The sequence below is a fragment of the Phacochoerus africanus genome, chromosome 13, assembly GCF_016906955.1.
Source record: "Phacochoerus africanus isolate WHEZ1 chromosome 13, ROS_Pafr_v1, whole genome shotgun sequence".
Lineage (NCBI taxonomy): Eukaryota > Metazoa > Chordata > Mammalia > Artiodactyla > Suidae > Phacochoerus > Phacochoerus africanus.
Window position 1 is genome coordinate 13315171 of NC_062556.1, and position 16070 is coordinate 13331240.

The window sequence follows — 16070 nt, forward strand, 5'->3', positions numbered from 1 at the left end:
CTTTCATTGTTAGTGTAGAGAAATGCCATTGATTTCTGTGTGTTAGTTTTGTATCCTGTGACTCTGCCAAATTTGTGGATGAGCTCTAACAGTTTTCTGGTAGAGTCTTTAGGGTTCTCTAGGTATAGTATCATGTCACCTGCAAATAGCGAGAGTTTTACTTCTTCCTTTCCAATTTGGAGTCCTTTTATTTCTTTTACTTCTCTGATTGTCGTGGCTAGGACTTCCAGAACTATGTCAAAGAGTACTGGCAAGAGCAAACATCCTTGTCTTGTTCCTGATCTCAGCGGGAATTCTTTCAGCTTTTGGCCATTGAGAATGATGTACACTGTGGGTTTGTCATATATGGCCTTTATTATGTTCAGGTAGGTTCCCGCAATGCCCACTTTCTGAGGGGTTTTTGTCAGAAATGGGTGTTGGATTTTGTCAAAGGCTTTTTCCGTGTCTATTGAGAGGATCATATGGTTTTTATGCTTCAGTTTGCTAATGTGGTGTATCACACGGATGGATTTGTGGGTATTGAAGAACCCATGCATCCCTGGGATAAATCCCACGTGAGCATGCTGTACAGTCCTTTTAATGTATTGTTGGATGTGGTTTGCTAGTATTTTGTGGAGGATTTTTGCATCGATGGTCATCAATGAAATTGGCCTGTAGTTTTCCTTTTTGGTGGTATCATTGTCTGGTTTTGGTATCAGGGTGATGGTGGCCTCACAGAATGAGTTTGGGAGAGTCCCTTCCTCTGCAATTTTTTGAAGGAGTTTCAGAAGGAGAGGTGTTAGCTCTTCTCTAAATGTTTGATAGAATTTGCCTGTGGAGCCATCTGGTCCTGGACTTTTGTTTGTTGGAAGTTTTTTACTCAGAGTTTCAATTTCAGTTCTTGTGATTGGTCCATTCATCTTTTCTATCTCATCTTGGTTTAGTCTTGGAAGATTGTACTTTTCTAAGAATTTGTCCGTTTCTTCTCGGTTTTCCATTTTATTGGTGTGTAGTTGCATATAGTAGTCTCTTATGGTCCTTTGTATTTGTGATGTCTGTTGTTCCTTCTCCATTTTCATTTCTAATTCTATTGATGTGACTGCTGTCTCTTTTTTTCTTGATAAGTCTGGCTAAGGGTTTATCAATTTTGCTGATCTTTTCAAGGAACCCGCTTTTCGTTTCACTGATCTTTTCTATGGCTTTCTTTGTTTCTACTTCATTGATTTCTGCTCTGATCTTTATGATTTCTTTCCTTCTACTAACCTTAGGTCGTGTCTGTTCTTCTCTCTTGAGCTGCTTTGGCTGTAAAGTTAGCTTGTGTATTTGAGCTTTTTCTTGTTTCCATCTGTTTTAATACATCATTCAGGGCCCGTGTTTTCTTATTGATTTTCTGTCTGGTTGATCTGTCCATTGCTGTAAGTGGGGTGTTAAAGTCCCCCACTATGATTGTGTTATTGTCAATCTGTCCTTTTAAGGTTGTTGGCAGTTGCCTTATATATCGTGGTGAACCTGTGTTGGGCGCGTAGATATTTAAAATTGTTATATCTTCTTCTTGGATTGATCCTTTGATCATTATGGAGTGAACCTCCTTGTCCCTTAACATATTCTTCATTTTGAAGTCTATTTTGTCTGATATGCATATGGCTCCTCCAGCTTTCTTTTGATCACCATTTGCATGGAATATTTTCTTCCATCCTCTCACTTTCAACTTGTATGTGTCCCTAGAAGTGAAGTGGGTCTCCTGAAGACAGCATATATATGGGTCTTGTTTTTGTATCCATTCAGCCAGTCTGTGTCTTTTGGTGGGGCGTTTAGTCCAGTTACATTTAAGGTAATTACTGATATGTATCTTCTTATTGCCATTTTATGAGTTGCTTTGGATTTGTTTTTGTTGCTCTTTTTCCTTCCCTTCTTCTCTTGTTCTCTCCTCTTCTGGTTTGATGACTGTCTTTCATGTTGATTTTTCTTTGTTTGTGTATCAATTGTAGATTTTTGGTTTGCAGGTATTCTGAAGTTGTGATATAAGAGTCTATATGTATATGAGATTGTTTTAAGTTGTTGGTCTCTTAACTGCAAGTTCACCTCCAGGGTCCTGCATTCGTACCCACCTCTTCTCATGATGTCTGATTTTGGTGGTATAACTGCGCATGGATGATTTTGTATCTTTACTGTATACATACCTTTATGGGTGAGCCTTGTCCTTTGTGGAATTTTTGTTTCCTGTGGCTGTCTTGTCTTTTCTGCCTAGAGAAGTTCCTTTAGTATTTGTGGTAAGGCTGGTTTAGTGTTGCTGAATTCTCTCAGCTTTTGCTTATCTGTGAAGCTGTTGATTTCTCCTTCAAATCTGAAAGAGAGCCTTGCTGGGTCAAGTAATCTTGGGTTGGAGGTTTTTTCCTTTCATCACGCTAAGTGTATCATGCCACTCCCTTCTGGCCTGCAGAGCTTCTGCTGAAAAATCTGCCGATAACCTCATCGGGGTTCCCTTGTATGTTATCTGTTTCTTTTCCCTAGCTGCTTTCAAGATTTTGTCTTTAATTTTGGTCAGTTTGATTAATGTGTGTCTCGGTGTGTTCCTCCTTGGGTTTATTTTATAGGGTACTCGTTGTGCTTGCTGGATTTGAGTGAGTGGTTCCTTTGCCATGTGAGGGAAGTTTTCGGCTGTTATCCCTTGGAATATGTTTTCTGTCCCCTTCTCTCGCTCTTCTCCTTCTGGCACCCCTATGATACGGATGTTGGTACGTTTCACGTTGTCCCAGAGTTCCCTGAGACTGTCTTCATTTCTTTTCAATCTTTTTTCTCTTTTCTGTTCTGCATCCATAATTTCTGCTACCCCGTCCTCCACATTGCTTATTTCTTCTTCTGCCTCCTGTATTCTGCTGTGAGCTGCTTCTAGTGGATGTTTTTATTTCCATGATTGTATTCTGCATCGCTTCTTGTTTCAGTTTTATATCTTGTATCTCTTTGCTCAGTGTTTCCTGTAAGTTATCCCTCTTTGCCTCCAGTTTATTTCCAATGTCTTGCGTCATCTTCAGCATCAAGAGTCTACAGTCTTTTTCCTGGAGGCTGAGAATCCTCATCACTTAGCTGATTTTCTGGGGTTTTTCCTTTCTCCCTCATCCGAGTTACAGCTGTCTTTTCATTTTTATAGGTTTTTGGTGTGGTGACCTTTTTACAGATAATAGAGTTGTAGCCTCTCTTACTTCTGGTGCCTGCCTCCCTTGTGGCTGAAATCTGTCTGGGGGCTTGCTGTAGGCTTCCTGATGGGGGGGGCTGATGCCTGCCCCCTGGTAGGTGGAACTGATTCCAATCCCTCTGGTGGGTGGGGCTTAGTCTCTGGATGGGATTAGAGGTAGCTGTGTGCCTGAGGGGTCTTTAGGCAGCCTGTTTACTGAGGGGCGGGGCTGTGATCCCACCTGGATTGTTGTTTGCCCTGGGGCTTCTCAGTGCTGACTGCTGGGTGGTGCCAGATTTTCTCAAAATGGCCACCTCCAGAGAAAGGCATGCTGATGACTATTCCTGAGAGCTTTGCCTCCAATGCCTTTCCTCCACAACAAGCCACATTCACCCCTGTTTTCCCAGGATGTCCTCTAAGAACTGCAGTCAGGTTTGACCCAGTTTCCTATGGAGACTTTGCTTTGCCCTGGGACCCAGTGCTCAGAAATGTCTGTGTGCCTTTTAAGAATTGGGTCTCTATTTGCCCCAGTCCCGTGGAGCTCCTGCGTACAGCCCCACTGGCTTCAATGCCAGATGCTCCAGGGGCTCTTTCTCCCATTGCCAGATCCCCACACGTGGGAGTTTGATGTGTGGCTCAGAATTCTCACTTCTCTAGGTGAGTCTCTGTGAACCAGTTAGTTTCCAGTCTGTGAGCCTTTCCACCTTAGAGGTATGGGGTTGTTTATATTGTGTAATCACCCCTCCTACCTCTTGATGTGGCCTCCCCTTTTTCTTCTGGAGTAGGATATCTTTTTTAAGATTTCCAGTCCATTTGGTTGGACACTTATGTATTTTTAAATCTTCTTGTTATTTCATTGAAAAGTTAAAAGAAACTGGAAACTAACATAATTAGTATATTTTAATCCATTGCATGCAAAATACTATCATCTCAACATGTAATCAGTATTAATATTAATAAGATTTTATGTTGTTTTTGTACCACATCTTTGAAATCTTTGTGTGTTTTACACTTATAGGCACATTTCAAGTGCTTAGTAACCATGTGTGGATAGTAGCTACCATACCTGGATGGGCAGGTCTAATGGAAACTGATAGTTTTGCTACTTGTGAGTTTGTTTGTCAGCTCGCATGGTGATAGCATGGCCATATCTAGCCTTGGTCCCATGGTCTCTGTCTTAGTTCCACTTCATATTTTCCAGGTGAATTATTTTTCAGTTAAGAAGCTTTAATATTAGTGCATTTTATTATCACCAGTATGCATATAGAATTGTCAAAATCTACAGGTCGAAGTGAAAATAACGAGCAGTGTATTTTTAGAGAACATTAGGATATCAGCTTTTAGAAAAATCTGTGAACACAAGTTAGTAGAGAAAAAGGTCATATGATATTAATTCTAAAGTTTAGCTGTGGAAAACTTAAACAACTATCAATATTTTCTTCTGAAGAAGAGGGCAAGGAAGACAAAATTCCACAAAAATAAAAATTCATTAGCCAAGACTTTTATGACCAGATGTCTTCTCAGAATATCTGGATGAAGAGTTTTTTCTTTAAGCTCTAACTCAACCACTGAATAGCTGGGTAAGTTTGGAAAATCACCATACATGCCCTGAGCCTTAGTTTCTCCAGTTACATATGGAGAACTTTATTTAATACAGTTTTCAATTTTTTTAAAAAAGTCATGTGATGGCACTACATAAATAAAATGTATTGTAGTATATTGTAAAATAATTACAATAATATTTTTAAAGTAAAATTTAGGTAACTGGTAACTGTATTAAATTTCTAAATTCCATGGTTACTGGAAGGCTTGAAATTTGGAGAATTTAATCCAAGAAACATAATAAAGCTAAGCTGAATAAATTATTTTCAAAATGGTAAAATATATTAATGAATTTGGCTTTTTAAAAATTTGAGTCATTGTAAATATATTGATAGGGACACAAGGATGGGTTTTGCCAGGCTGATTTTTAGGGGTACTACTAAACTGTTTAAACTGGCAGATGTCTAAACTTTAGAAGGTTCTGTTGCAAATACAATGCACAAATAACTGAAAATGGGAGTTCCTGTTGTGGTAGAGCAGAAAGGAATCCAACTAGTATCCATGATGATGCGGATCTGATCCCTGACCTCACTCAGTGGGTTAAGGATCTGGCGTTGCTGTGCGCTGTGGTGTAGATGATCACAGACGTGACTTGGATCCCATGTTTCTGTGGCTGTGGCTGTGGTATAGGCCAGCAGCCACAGCTCTGATTCGACCCCTAGCCTGGGAACTTCCCTATAATGCGGGTGTGGCCCGAAAAAAACCCCACACGCAAATAAATGAGAATGAATGGATTTCAATACTTGATGTCTGGTCTTCCACCAAAAGTCAAAAGTCATGGGACTGGACAGCCATTCACTCAATTAGATCACAGAATTATCAAGGATTATGAATAGTAGAAAAGTGTATTTTGATGTCACTGGTTACCCATGTTCTATGTTGGCTGAAAAATTGACTACTTCTTTGAGAATAATATAAGTTTACTACCCTTGTCACCAAACTTTTCTTTACACTCCAGTAGTTACCCAAGAAATTTCTTTGTTTGGGTTTGTATGCTTGGTTACTGAAGTATGTCAAGTTGCCATCCAGGTCAAGGCAAGAAAATGAGTATGCTTTTGCAGTATTTTAATTGCCAGCCCATAAATAAAATATCTAAGAAATTTTGATATACAAATATCCAACTTATGAAACAGTTACAGTTCGAGGAAGATTATTACTTTAAAAAATAATTCATCATTTTACAAAATAATTCACCACCATTTTTTTTTTACATAGCTTGTTCCTTTCTGAAGTTAATAGATTTATTTACACAGATATTTCCAGGAATACATCTATCACAAATGGCAAGGTGCATCTTTATAGCATTCTTTCTTGTAAATGGGTTTTCTAAAAACACATTTATGATAAGTGAAGGGCTATGAATTGAACATAATTCTATTAAAGTTATGCTGAATTTTCTAGACCCTCTCCCACCCAATCATGGCAATATATAAATAAAGTGAGCAACAACAAGATTAAGAGGGCTTGAAACACAAGCAACATTATACACATCAGAATGTGAGGTCAAATCTCTTTCTGGTGTTAAGGGATTTCTGTTGATAGCAATATGAATAAAAATGGAAATAAATCCCAAATTACTCAAAAACTTCAAAAATCATCCTTTTACTTTGCAAACCTTCTCTTGTTTTATGTTTTCTTATTCTTTCCTCACTGTTCCTCTTCATTAGTGCTACCTAATAGCACTGCATGTTTGGAAGTATATCTAATACAAGCGATAGCCAATATTTTGTTTAAATAAATGCCTCTGTCAGTGACCTCTGAGGCTTGTTAGAAACCATCATGTCCATACATTGAAAGGCAGGGTGTTACCTGCTCCGAAGAAACCCTCAGTATAACCATGTTCACCTGTAAAACACCAGCACCCTAACCTCTGATAAAAATAAGCTGCTACTGGGTAAGGGGGGGTGCTTTTACTGTTGGTCGTTGTATTGGAAGGAACAGGGGAAATTTGAAATTCAGTTTCTGGTAAAGCATGTATCTTAGCAATATATATGATCTTCGCCGTGGGGGAAACACACACACACAACTCAAGAAGCAAAAAAGGAATCAAGCATTGAGCGTTGCACTGCATTTCTGCTCTGCTGTATGTCTGACTGAGAACAACTTGCATACTCCACCATCTCCCAGTGACGCCTACCATATGTCACATCAAGGTGTTCCTAAACCAGTAAGAACGTTAGTTAGGCTTATTGTGTTTCTCTAAACCTTCTGCCCCCTTCCTAAATTCCTAGGACAAAATCCATATTTAGGAATGAGCAGTATCTCAGTGATTCTGGCTTTCTCGAAAACTAAAATCTAATATTTCGAATTGAATTCTGATATCCCATAACATAGGCATTTAAAGAAATCTGTTAACCTCTATAATATAGTCTAAAGAATCACATCCATTCCATCTTTAATTTTGCGTGTTCCTTTTGCTTTACAAGAAGGAACACAAATGTTTGGAGTTCATTCTCTCAAACTATAGCACATTTCAGAAGCGGCGATAGTGACCCCTCTATGTGCACATGGTTGTGTTGGTCGTTGAAGTGCAGTGCAGTAAAGTGGGTAAGGGCATGGCCTTGAAGGACTCATCACTGCTTCATCACTAGCTGTGAACCTCACCTCAGGCCTTGCCTCAACTTCCTCGCCTGAAGAAGTGGGGGTGAGGATGCTGGCTACTTAAGCAGAGTGTTGTGAGCCGTACAAGTGTGTTAGTACACATGTAGCACATGAAACAGTGGCTGGCACTGCTACTGCTCTTAGTTCTTATCTTTGATGCATGGTAATCAGAAACTGCGCTTTGTAATACTCTGCAGTTTTCAGTCAATGCTAAATCATATACAATTTGTCTAGTCCGTTAGTCCATGGAAGTAATTTTTTTTCTTTTTTTGTCTTTTTAGGGTCACATCCGTGGCATATGGAGGTTCCCAGCCTAGGGGTCAAATCAGAGCTGTAGCCGCTGGCCTACACCATGGCCATGGCAACGTGGGATATGGGATGTGTCTGCAACCTATACCACAGCTTGCAGCAACGCCAGATCCTTAACCCACTGAGCGAGGCCAGGGATTGAACCTGTATCCTCATGGGTGTTAGGTTCGTTTCCACTGTGCCACTATGGGAACCCCCATGGAAGTAATTTCTTGAGTAAAACGAACTCGGCATGTTTCTAGTGATTTGAAATAAATGCTAATTGCCTGTGGTGAAGAAACTTCTATTTCCATGGCAGCTTAGATAGACAGAGTTATATAATTTAAATTTTAAGACGTTGCCAGTACCTTTTTTACATCAGGTGAAAATGTTTCCTTTTTAGTAGTGCAGTGAACGAGTATAATATAAGCTAAATTACCTTGTAAACAATAGAAGAAAAAGGCAATTAAGAATTTGTCATATGGGGAAAACTATATCTACACCAACTGCTAAAATTAATAATGATTTTTGAGTGATTTTAATTCAAAGAAATATATACCAGTCACTGGGGGAGAGAAGAGGAAACTACAGGGTTTTTTTGTACTTCGTTTAAATTACAACAACATTGCACTGACTGAAAATAGAATTTAACTTTGCCTAGTTTTAGATTGTTAGAATGAATTCATTTTCATCTGGGTATTATGAACATGCAGTCATCTCTCTTTAAGGTACTTAAACTAGTCTAATTTATTGTTATTTTTTCCTGTCACTGAGAACTTTTGCCACATTTTTGAAATTCCCATATTCACAAAGCCTCATCCTGATTTGTAAATGAATCTGAAAAAGGTCACTTAAAAAGAACTTAAAAATTTTTTGGACAAATGTCATTAAAATCATCAGTTATCAACATTTATTAAGACAAACATTTCTTTTACTTACTGAAAGGAATAACTGGGCAACCTAAAACTCTGGAAAGCACGCCTGACTTTCATTTTAAGAGTTCGACCTTGAATCAGTGAGAAGGTTTGTTTGCTTTAATTGTATATGATAATTATTTACATGTTCTTAAGAAATAATCGGATATTTGTGTTTTAAAGCCAAACCATAGGGCTGAGTGAAAAGTCCTTACTGAGTAACCATCTATACAGATGCTAAAAAATTATGAAAAGCTCTAATATTTCAGCTACTCTTTTTGCATATAAAAATATCTATTATAGGAGTCACCTACCACATGTATTAAGTTGCATTTGTTTTCATTGAAAAAGAGAGCTAAAAATTTCCTGTGGGATATTGGAACAATACAAGAATACAAGGTGCATTTATTTCTTTACAACAACAACAAAAAAATTTGTGAAACAAATTGTGAAAGCAAAAGCAGGCTACAAAACAAGGATTTTTGATAGCTTTTGCCTTATTTAAATGTTACAGGTTAATATGCCACAGGTGATAAATGCTATAAAGTGTAAGTTAGCATTGGCTAATCAACGTTTAAACATCTCCCCCCACCCAGAGCACTACAGAAAATGTGTGTTATGGATGCTAAACACTTCCTCCTTCCAGATCACAGTCTTGTGGTCACATAATCTTCATGGGTGACCGTGTCTGAGAGGTTTGCATCATAGTCTAGACTAGAGTCCTCTTCCTTTGTATGTTTCTCCTTTGGTATGATTGGAACAGTGTCCTCCACCACCACCTTCTCCGACTTGAAGGCGCACACTCTCTTGCCCACTTGTAAACTCAGGGAGTCTGTATTTCTTTCCCGATGATCTACTAATATACATTGTTCGCTGAGACCCGGGATGTTCAAGTCACCCCTTGAAGCTAATCCTCGAGATTCCAGTTGGACATTTCTCTCCAGGGGTCCTTCAGCTTGCTGACGAGCCACCTCTCCTGAAACAGAGAAGATTTGGTTTGCATTTTGCTCAGCAGCATGTTGTTTTGATCGTCTGTGAAATAAGCTGAAGTGTTTGATATCGGTCACAAAATTCACTTTCCTCTGCTTCTCCCTCGGGGGTTCCTGCATCAACAAGGCGGAGCCGTTGCTGATGTTATGTCTTTCGGACGCAATAGCTGCAGATCGCGGATGAATCAGGGTGGTCAAGTCGAAAAGGCTGAAGTTCTTTTTCCTGTCCTTGCTGCCGCCTTCGTTATCACTCTTTTCATCCGAGTCCACTGAGTTAGAAGACTCCTTTGTGCCCTGAGCAGACTGTACAGTAGAAAGCTTGCTTCCTCTCAGCAACCCCAGGACTTCAAAGCGGAAGCTTGAAATGTCCTGCTTCAGTTCCTAAGTGAAATTTCAAATGACAAAAAGAGTTTCTGACCTAAACAAATAAACATTAGCAGGCATCATTTGTTCATTTTATATATGGGTCAGACTTGTCTTCAGTCATTTTTTGAGAGCTGTGGTTCGGTTTAGAATTGTCAGTTCAACTACATCCAAAAAAAGCAGGATACACATTCTTTTCAAGTGCACATGGAACATTCTCAAGAATCGACCACATATTGGGACACAAAGCTAACCTCGACAAATTTAACAGCACAGAAATTATTTCAAGTATCTTCTCTGACCACAATGGCATGAAACTAGAAATCAACCATAGGAAAAGAAATGAGGAAAAACCTACTACCTGGAGACTAAACAACATGCTACTAAAAAACCAGAGGGTCCATGAGGAAATCAAGAAGGAAATTAAAAAATACCTAGAGACAAATGATAATGAAGATACAACCTCTCAAAATCTATGGGATGCTGCAAAAGCAGTGCTCAGAGGGAAATTCATAGCAATATAGGCCTTCCTCAAAAAAGAAGAAATCTCAAATTGACAACTTAACACGAATTAGGAAAAGAACAAAAAAGACCTAAAGTCAGCAGAAGAAAGGAAATTATAAAGATCCAAGAGGAAATCAATAAAATAGAGATTCAAAAAAACAATAGAGAAAATTAATAAAACCAAGAGCCAATTCTTTGAAAAGGTAAACAAAACTGACAAACCCCTGGCTAGACTCACTAAGAAGAGGAGAGAAAGAACCCAAATAAACAAAATTAGAAATGAAAAAGGAGAAATCACAATGGATACTGCAGAAATACAAAAAACCATAAGAGGATACTATGAACAACTATATGCCAATAAGTTTGACAATCTGGAAGAAATGGACAACATTCTACAATTTTATACCCTGCCAAAACTGAATCAGGAAGAAACAGACCAACTGGACAGACTGATCACTAGAAATGAAATTGAAGATGTCATAAAAACACTCCCTACAAATGAAAGTCCAGGACCAGATGGCTTCACAGGCAAATTCTACCAAACATGTAAAGAGGATCTGGTGCCCATCCTCCTTAAACTTTCTCAAAAGGCTGAAGAAGAAGAAACACTCCCAAAGACATTCTATGATGCCACCATCACCCTAATTCCAAAACCAGACAAAGATACCACCAAAAGAGAAAACTCTAGGCCAATATCTTTGATGAATATAGACACAAAAATTCTCAACAAAATCTTAGCCAACCGAATCCAACAACATATCAAAAGATCACACACCATGATCAGGTAGGGTTCATCCCAGGTTCACAAGGATGGTTCGACATATGCAAATCAATCAACGTCATACACCACATTAACAAAAGAAGAGTCAAAAACCATATTATCATCTCAATAAATGCAGAAAAAGCATTTGACAAGGTCCAACATCCATTCATGATCAAAACTCTCCCCAAAGTGGGTATAGAGGCAACATTCCTGAACATAATCAAAGCTGTTTATGACAAACCCACAGAGAAAAGCTGAAAGCCTTCTCACTCAAATCTGGAACAAGACAGGGATGCCCACTCTCACTACTGCTATTCAACATAGTTTTGGAAGTCCTAGCCACAGCAAGTAGACAACCAAAAGCAATAAAATGCATCCAGATAGGAAGAGAAGAGAGAAAGCTGTCACTGTATGCAGATGACATGATACTATACATAGCAAACCCTGAGGACTCAACCCAAAAACTCCTTGAACTGATTAATAAATTCAGCAAAGTAGCAGGATATAAGACTAACATTCAGAAATCAGTTGAATTTCTGTATACCAACAATGAAATATTAGAAAAGGAATACAAAAATACAACACCTTTTAAAATTGCACCTCAAAAAATCAACTACCTCAGAATACACCTGACCAAGGAGGTAAGGGACTTATATGCCGAGAACTGTAAAACTTTAATCAAGGAAATTAAAGGAAATGGAAAGACATTCCATGTTCATGGATTGGAAAAATCAATATTGTAAAAATGGCCATACTACCCAAAGCAATCTACAGATTCAATGCAATCCCTATCAAATTACCCATGACATTGTTCACAGAACTAGAACAAACAATTCCAAAATTTATATGGAACCACAAAAGACCCAGGATTGCCAAAGCAATCCTGAGAAACAAAAACCAAGCAGGGGGCATAACTCTCCCAGACTTCAAGCAATATTCCAAAGCCACAGTCATCAAAACAGTGTGGTACTGGTATCAAAACAGACAGACAGACCAATGGAACAGAATAGAGAACCCAGGAATAAACCCTGACACCTATGGTCAATTAATCTTTGACAAGGGAGGCAAGAACATAAAATGGGAAAAACAAAGTCTGTTTTGTAAGCATTGCCGGGAAACCTGGACTGCTGCATGCAAAGCAATGAAATTACAACACACCCTCACACCATGCACAAAAATAAACTCAAAATGGCTGAAAGACTTAAACATAAGACAAGACACCATCAAACTCCTGGAAGAGAACATAGGCAAAACACTCTCTGACATCAACCTCATGAATATTTTCTCAGGTCAGTCTCCCAAAGCAACAGAAATAAGAGCAAAAATAAACCAATGGGATCTAATCAAATGGAAAAGCTTTTGCACAGCAAAGGAAACCCAAAAGAAAACAAAAAGACAACTTACAGAATGGGAGAAAATAGTCTCAAATAATGCAACAGACAAGGGCTTAATCTCAAGAATATATAAGCAATTTATACAACTCAACAGCAAAAAAAGCCAATCACCCAATGGAAAAATGGGCAAAAGACCTGAATAGACTATTGTCCAAGGAAGACAATACAGATGGCCAGCAAACACATGAAAAAATGCTCAGCATCGCTGATTACAAGAGAAATGCAAATCAAAACTACCATGAGACACCACCTCACACCAGTCAGAATGGCCATCATTAATAAGTCCACAAATAATAAGTGCTGGAGGGGGTGTGGAGAAAAGGGAACCCTCCTGCCCTGCTGGTGGCAATGTAAACTGGTACAGCCACTATGGAGAACAGTTTGGAGATACCTTAGAAATCTATACATAGAACTACCATATGACCCCGCAATCCCACTCTTGGGCATATATCGGGACAAAACTCTACTTAAAAGAGACACATGCACCCACATGTTCACTGCAGCACTATTCACAATAGCTAGGACATGGAAACAACCCAAATGTCCCTCGACAGATGATTGGATTAGAAAGATGTGCTGTATATATACACAATGGAATACTACTCAGCCATAAAAAAGAATGACATAATGCCATTTGCAGCAACATGGATGGAACTAGAGACTCTCATACTGAGTGAAATGAGTCAGAAAGACAAAAGACAAATACCATATGATATCACTTATAACTGAAAAGAAAATCATGGACTTGGAGAATAGACTTGTGGCTGCCCGGGGGGAGAGGGAGGGAGTGGCAGGGATAGGGAGCTTGGGGTTATCAGATACAACTTGGAATGGATTTACAAGGAGATCCTGCTGAGTAGCATTGAGAACTATGTCTAGATACTTATATTGCAACAGAACAAAGTTAGGAAAAAAAATGTATACACGTAAGAGTAACTTAGTCCTCATGCTGTATGGTAGAAAAAAATTAAAATAAAAAAAAAACATTTGTCAGTTCTCTCAAGAACACTTGGATCTCTTTGCTGTCTCCCAGTTTCACTATTGGAATTCTTTAGTAACAAAGAGACTTCTTAGGGTTGATGTAAAAAGAAACAGGCAGTGTCTTTTCTTCTGCCACTGGGTAGTGGAGTATGCTGGGTTTCTTTGGGATGACAGTGTCAAATACTTTCTCTCCAAGATATTCACATGCTTTCAGTTATCGCATATGTTCTCAGGATTCATTTTTTAAAAGAGATGTTTAATATTGGGACATTTTGCTGTCCAAAGGGATATCGCAAACAAAATAACCAAATAACTAATGGAAGTCTACCCTTCCAAGACTTGGCAGTTACTTTCAATTGTTTATTTCCTTGGAGGGTGATTTTATCCCAACATGTTGGGTCAGTCAGAAGATCCTGGGAAGCGATTCACAATAGACAGTATATCCTAGATTGATCCTTTTATCTTTTTGGACAAATGAATTCTCAGTCCTAACCTGATGGTGGCTTTTGTGGTAGTCATCTCCTCCAAGCGATCTCCCAAAGCATCATGAATCATCTAATTCCAAAATGAATATTGTGGCTGCAAAGAATATTTTGCATCCTAGCCAACTTTCCATCTGTGCTTAAAGTTTTAAGCAATTTATCCCTCCTCTTACCTAGCTTGCTACTTATGGTTAGTCTCTCACGCCTGTAGTTTTTCTTTGTCAAAGGTCTCCCGTAGGGTTTTTAATTTGTTTGTTTTTTGCCTTTCAGGTCTTACTGACTTTAGTCAGTCTTCCAAAATCTCTAAAAACTCATGTAAAATAACAAAGGTATTCTATACACACGATATGAGGAAATACATATTTCATGTATTCCACCTATCTCCTCTAATAGAATTTAAAAAGAAAAAAACAACTCAGGAAGAAAAGCTATATTTATAAGTTACAGTTAAGCTTAACCTTAACTCTCCTGCTGCCAAAGCTGTGCAGAACAAAGAGAACGTTTTTCTGTTTTTCAGCACATTGGTTCAGGTTTAGAAATCAGACTGAAATTTCAAAAACTAAGGTATACTCAGCAGACTGTGTCTGGGATCAGGAATCAGAATGCCACAAGGTGTTAGGACTTTCTCTGTCTCCAAATAAGTTCCCTTCTATCTTTCAGATTAAGTTTATTTGAAAACAGTGTACTTTGAAAAGAAACTTCCCTTTTGAAAATGTATAATTCGATAGGGCTTTCATTGAAAAAGCAGAAGACAGACAGGCTTGCTTGGGAACACATGGTGGAGTTTTCAGCTCTGATTTTAAACTGCTGAACCCAGTTCCATGCTCTGTGAATTTTCTTTTGGTGTCAAAGATGGAAGTGGTTACCTTAAAGTTCTCCTCAGTCAGGCCTTCTTCAGTTTTGGCGTCTCTGATCATAGCGGCCACATATCGCTTGACCAGGTTCCTCATGACTTCCTGAGGAGTTTAAAAGCAACAGAATTGATATTCAGTGCATAAATATGATTTATCTCTTGAATCAGTTCTAAAGAGGGGGGTGTGTTTTATTTTAATGCAAGTTTCAAGATAGAAGAATAACTTACTTGATATTGGTGGTGTCTTCTCAGATTATCAGCAGCTCGCCTCTGAAAAGGAAAGAGATGTTTACTTCTCGGTTAGAATGATATTTTACTATTCTGTAAAATAATTCCAGGTTCTTTTAATCAGGAGTAATATTTTCCCCATTTCTCCAAATTTTACTGGACCAAGGACAATAAGAGAGAGTACTTCACATAAATCGAAAGAATGAATGAACCAAAAACAACAAAGTGCAGGGTTATAATTCCTGTGGCATTTAATATATAAAATAAGTTAATGAGGGCAAGATTGTTCTTTTAATATAAAGTAATAGAGAATTATGCAATCTTAGTATGTATCTCAAATCACTTGAAGTGATGCTAAGAGACACAGATGGGAGGTATCAAATACAAAAATAAATTCCAAATAAAAATAAAAAGTTGATGGAACAAAAATCTAGCATTATAACAATCTGAAAGTCTTCATAAATATGAACATAGCAACATTAAGAATTTAGCCAGGATATGCAACATGTAATCAGGAACACTATTAGACAACAAACTCCCCAACACTTAATTTCAAGCAGATGTACATTAAGAGAAGATTGCTCTTTTAATTAGATAGTTGAATTTAACAAAATAAAGTAAAAGATTCTGCTCAAAGATAGGGTTCATTAAATTTTAAAAAAATAAATATGAGTCTCAGCTATGATTTTGAAGAGATTGAACTGTTTGGGAGCAGAGCTAGGTTTAGCACAGAGCAGTGATTATGGAATGCTAAATGGAGAAAGATTTTTAATAACTATTAAAAATTGAGTTAAATAATAAATGACAAATTTCATATTTGCAAATTTCACTAGTATTCCAAAGATACTAGGAAACTATAATAATATCAATTTAATGAATGTTGAATAAATAGTATTGATTCTAAAGGAAGAAAACTGGCCAATGTAATCTAAAAAAACAAACAAACAAACTAAATTT

At 38.0% G+C, this 16070-nt stretch overlaps 1 protein-coding gene and 1 long non-coding RNA gene across 3 annotated transcripts in view; one reads left to right on the forward strand and one right to left on the reverse strand.

The window, feature by feature from the left end:
• LOC125113494 (uncharacterized) overlaps window positions 1–16070 on the forward strand; it is a 92898-nt gene that overhangs the window by 38290 nt on the left and 38538 nt on the right. The gene's annotated exons all lie outside the window — the stretch shown is intronic.
• TRPC4 (transient receptor potential cation channel subfamily C member 4) overlaps window positions 8931–16070 on the reverse strand; it is a 160343-nt gene continuing 153203 nt past the window's right edge. Inside the window, exons 8-10 of the mRNA XM_047756241.1 lie at window positions 15114–15155; window positions 14899–14988; window positions 8931–9926 (exon numbers count right to left, since the gene is read on the reverse strand). Of these exons, the coding sequence (XP_047612197.1) occupies window positions 9204–9926; window positions 14899–14988; window positions 15114–15155 (855 nt within the window). The 3' untranslated portion in view covers window positions 8931–9203. The remainder of the gene's footprint in view (window positions 9927–14898; window positions 14989–15113; window positions 15156–16070) is intronic.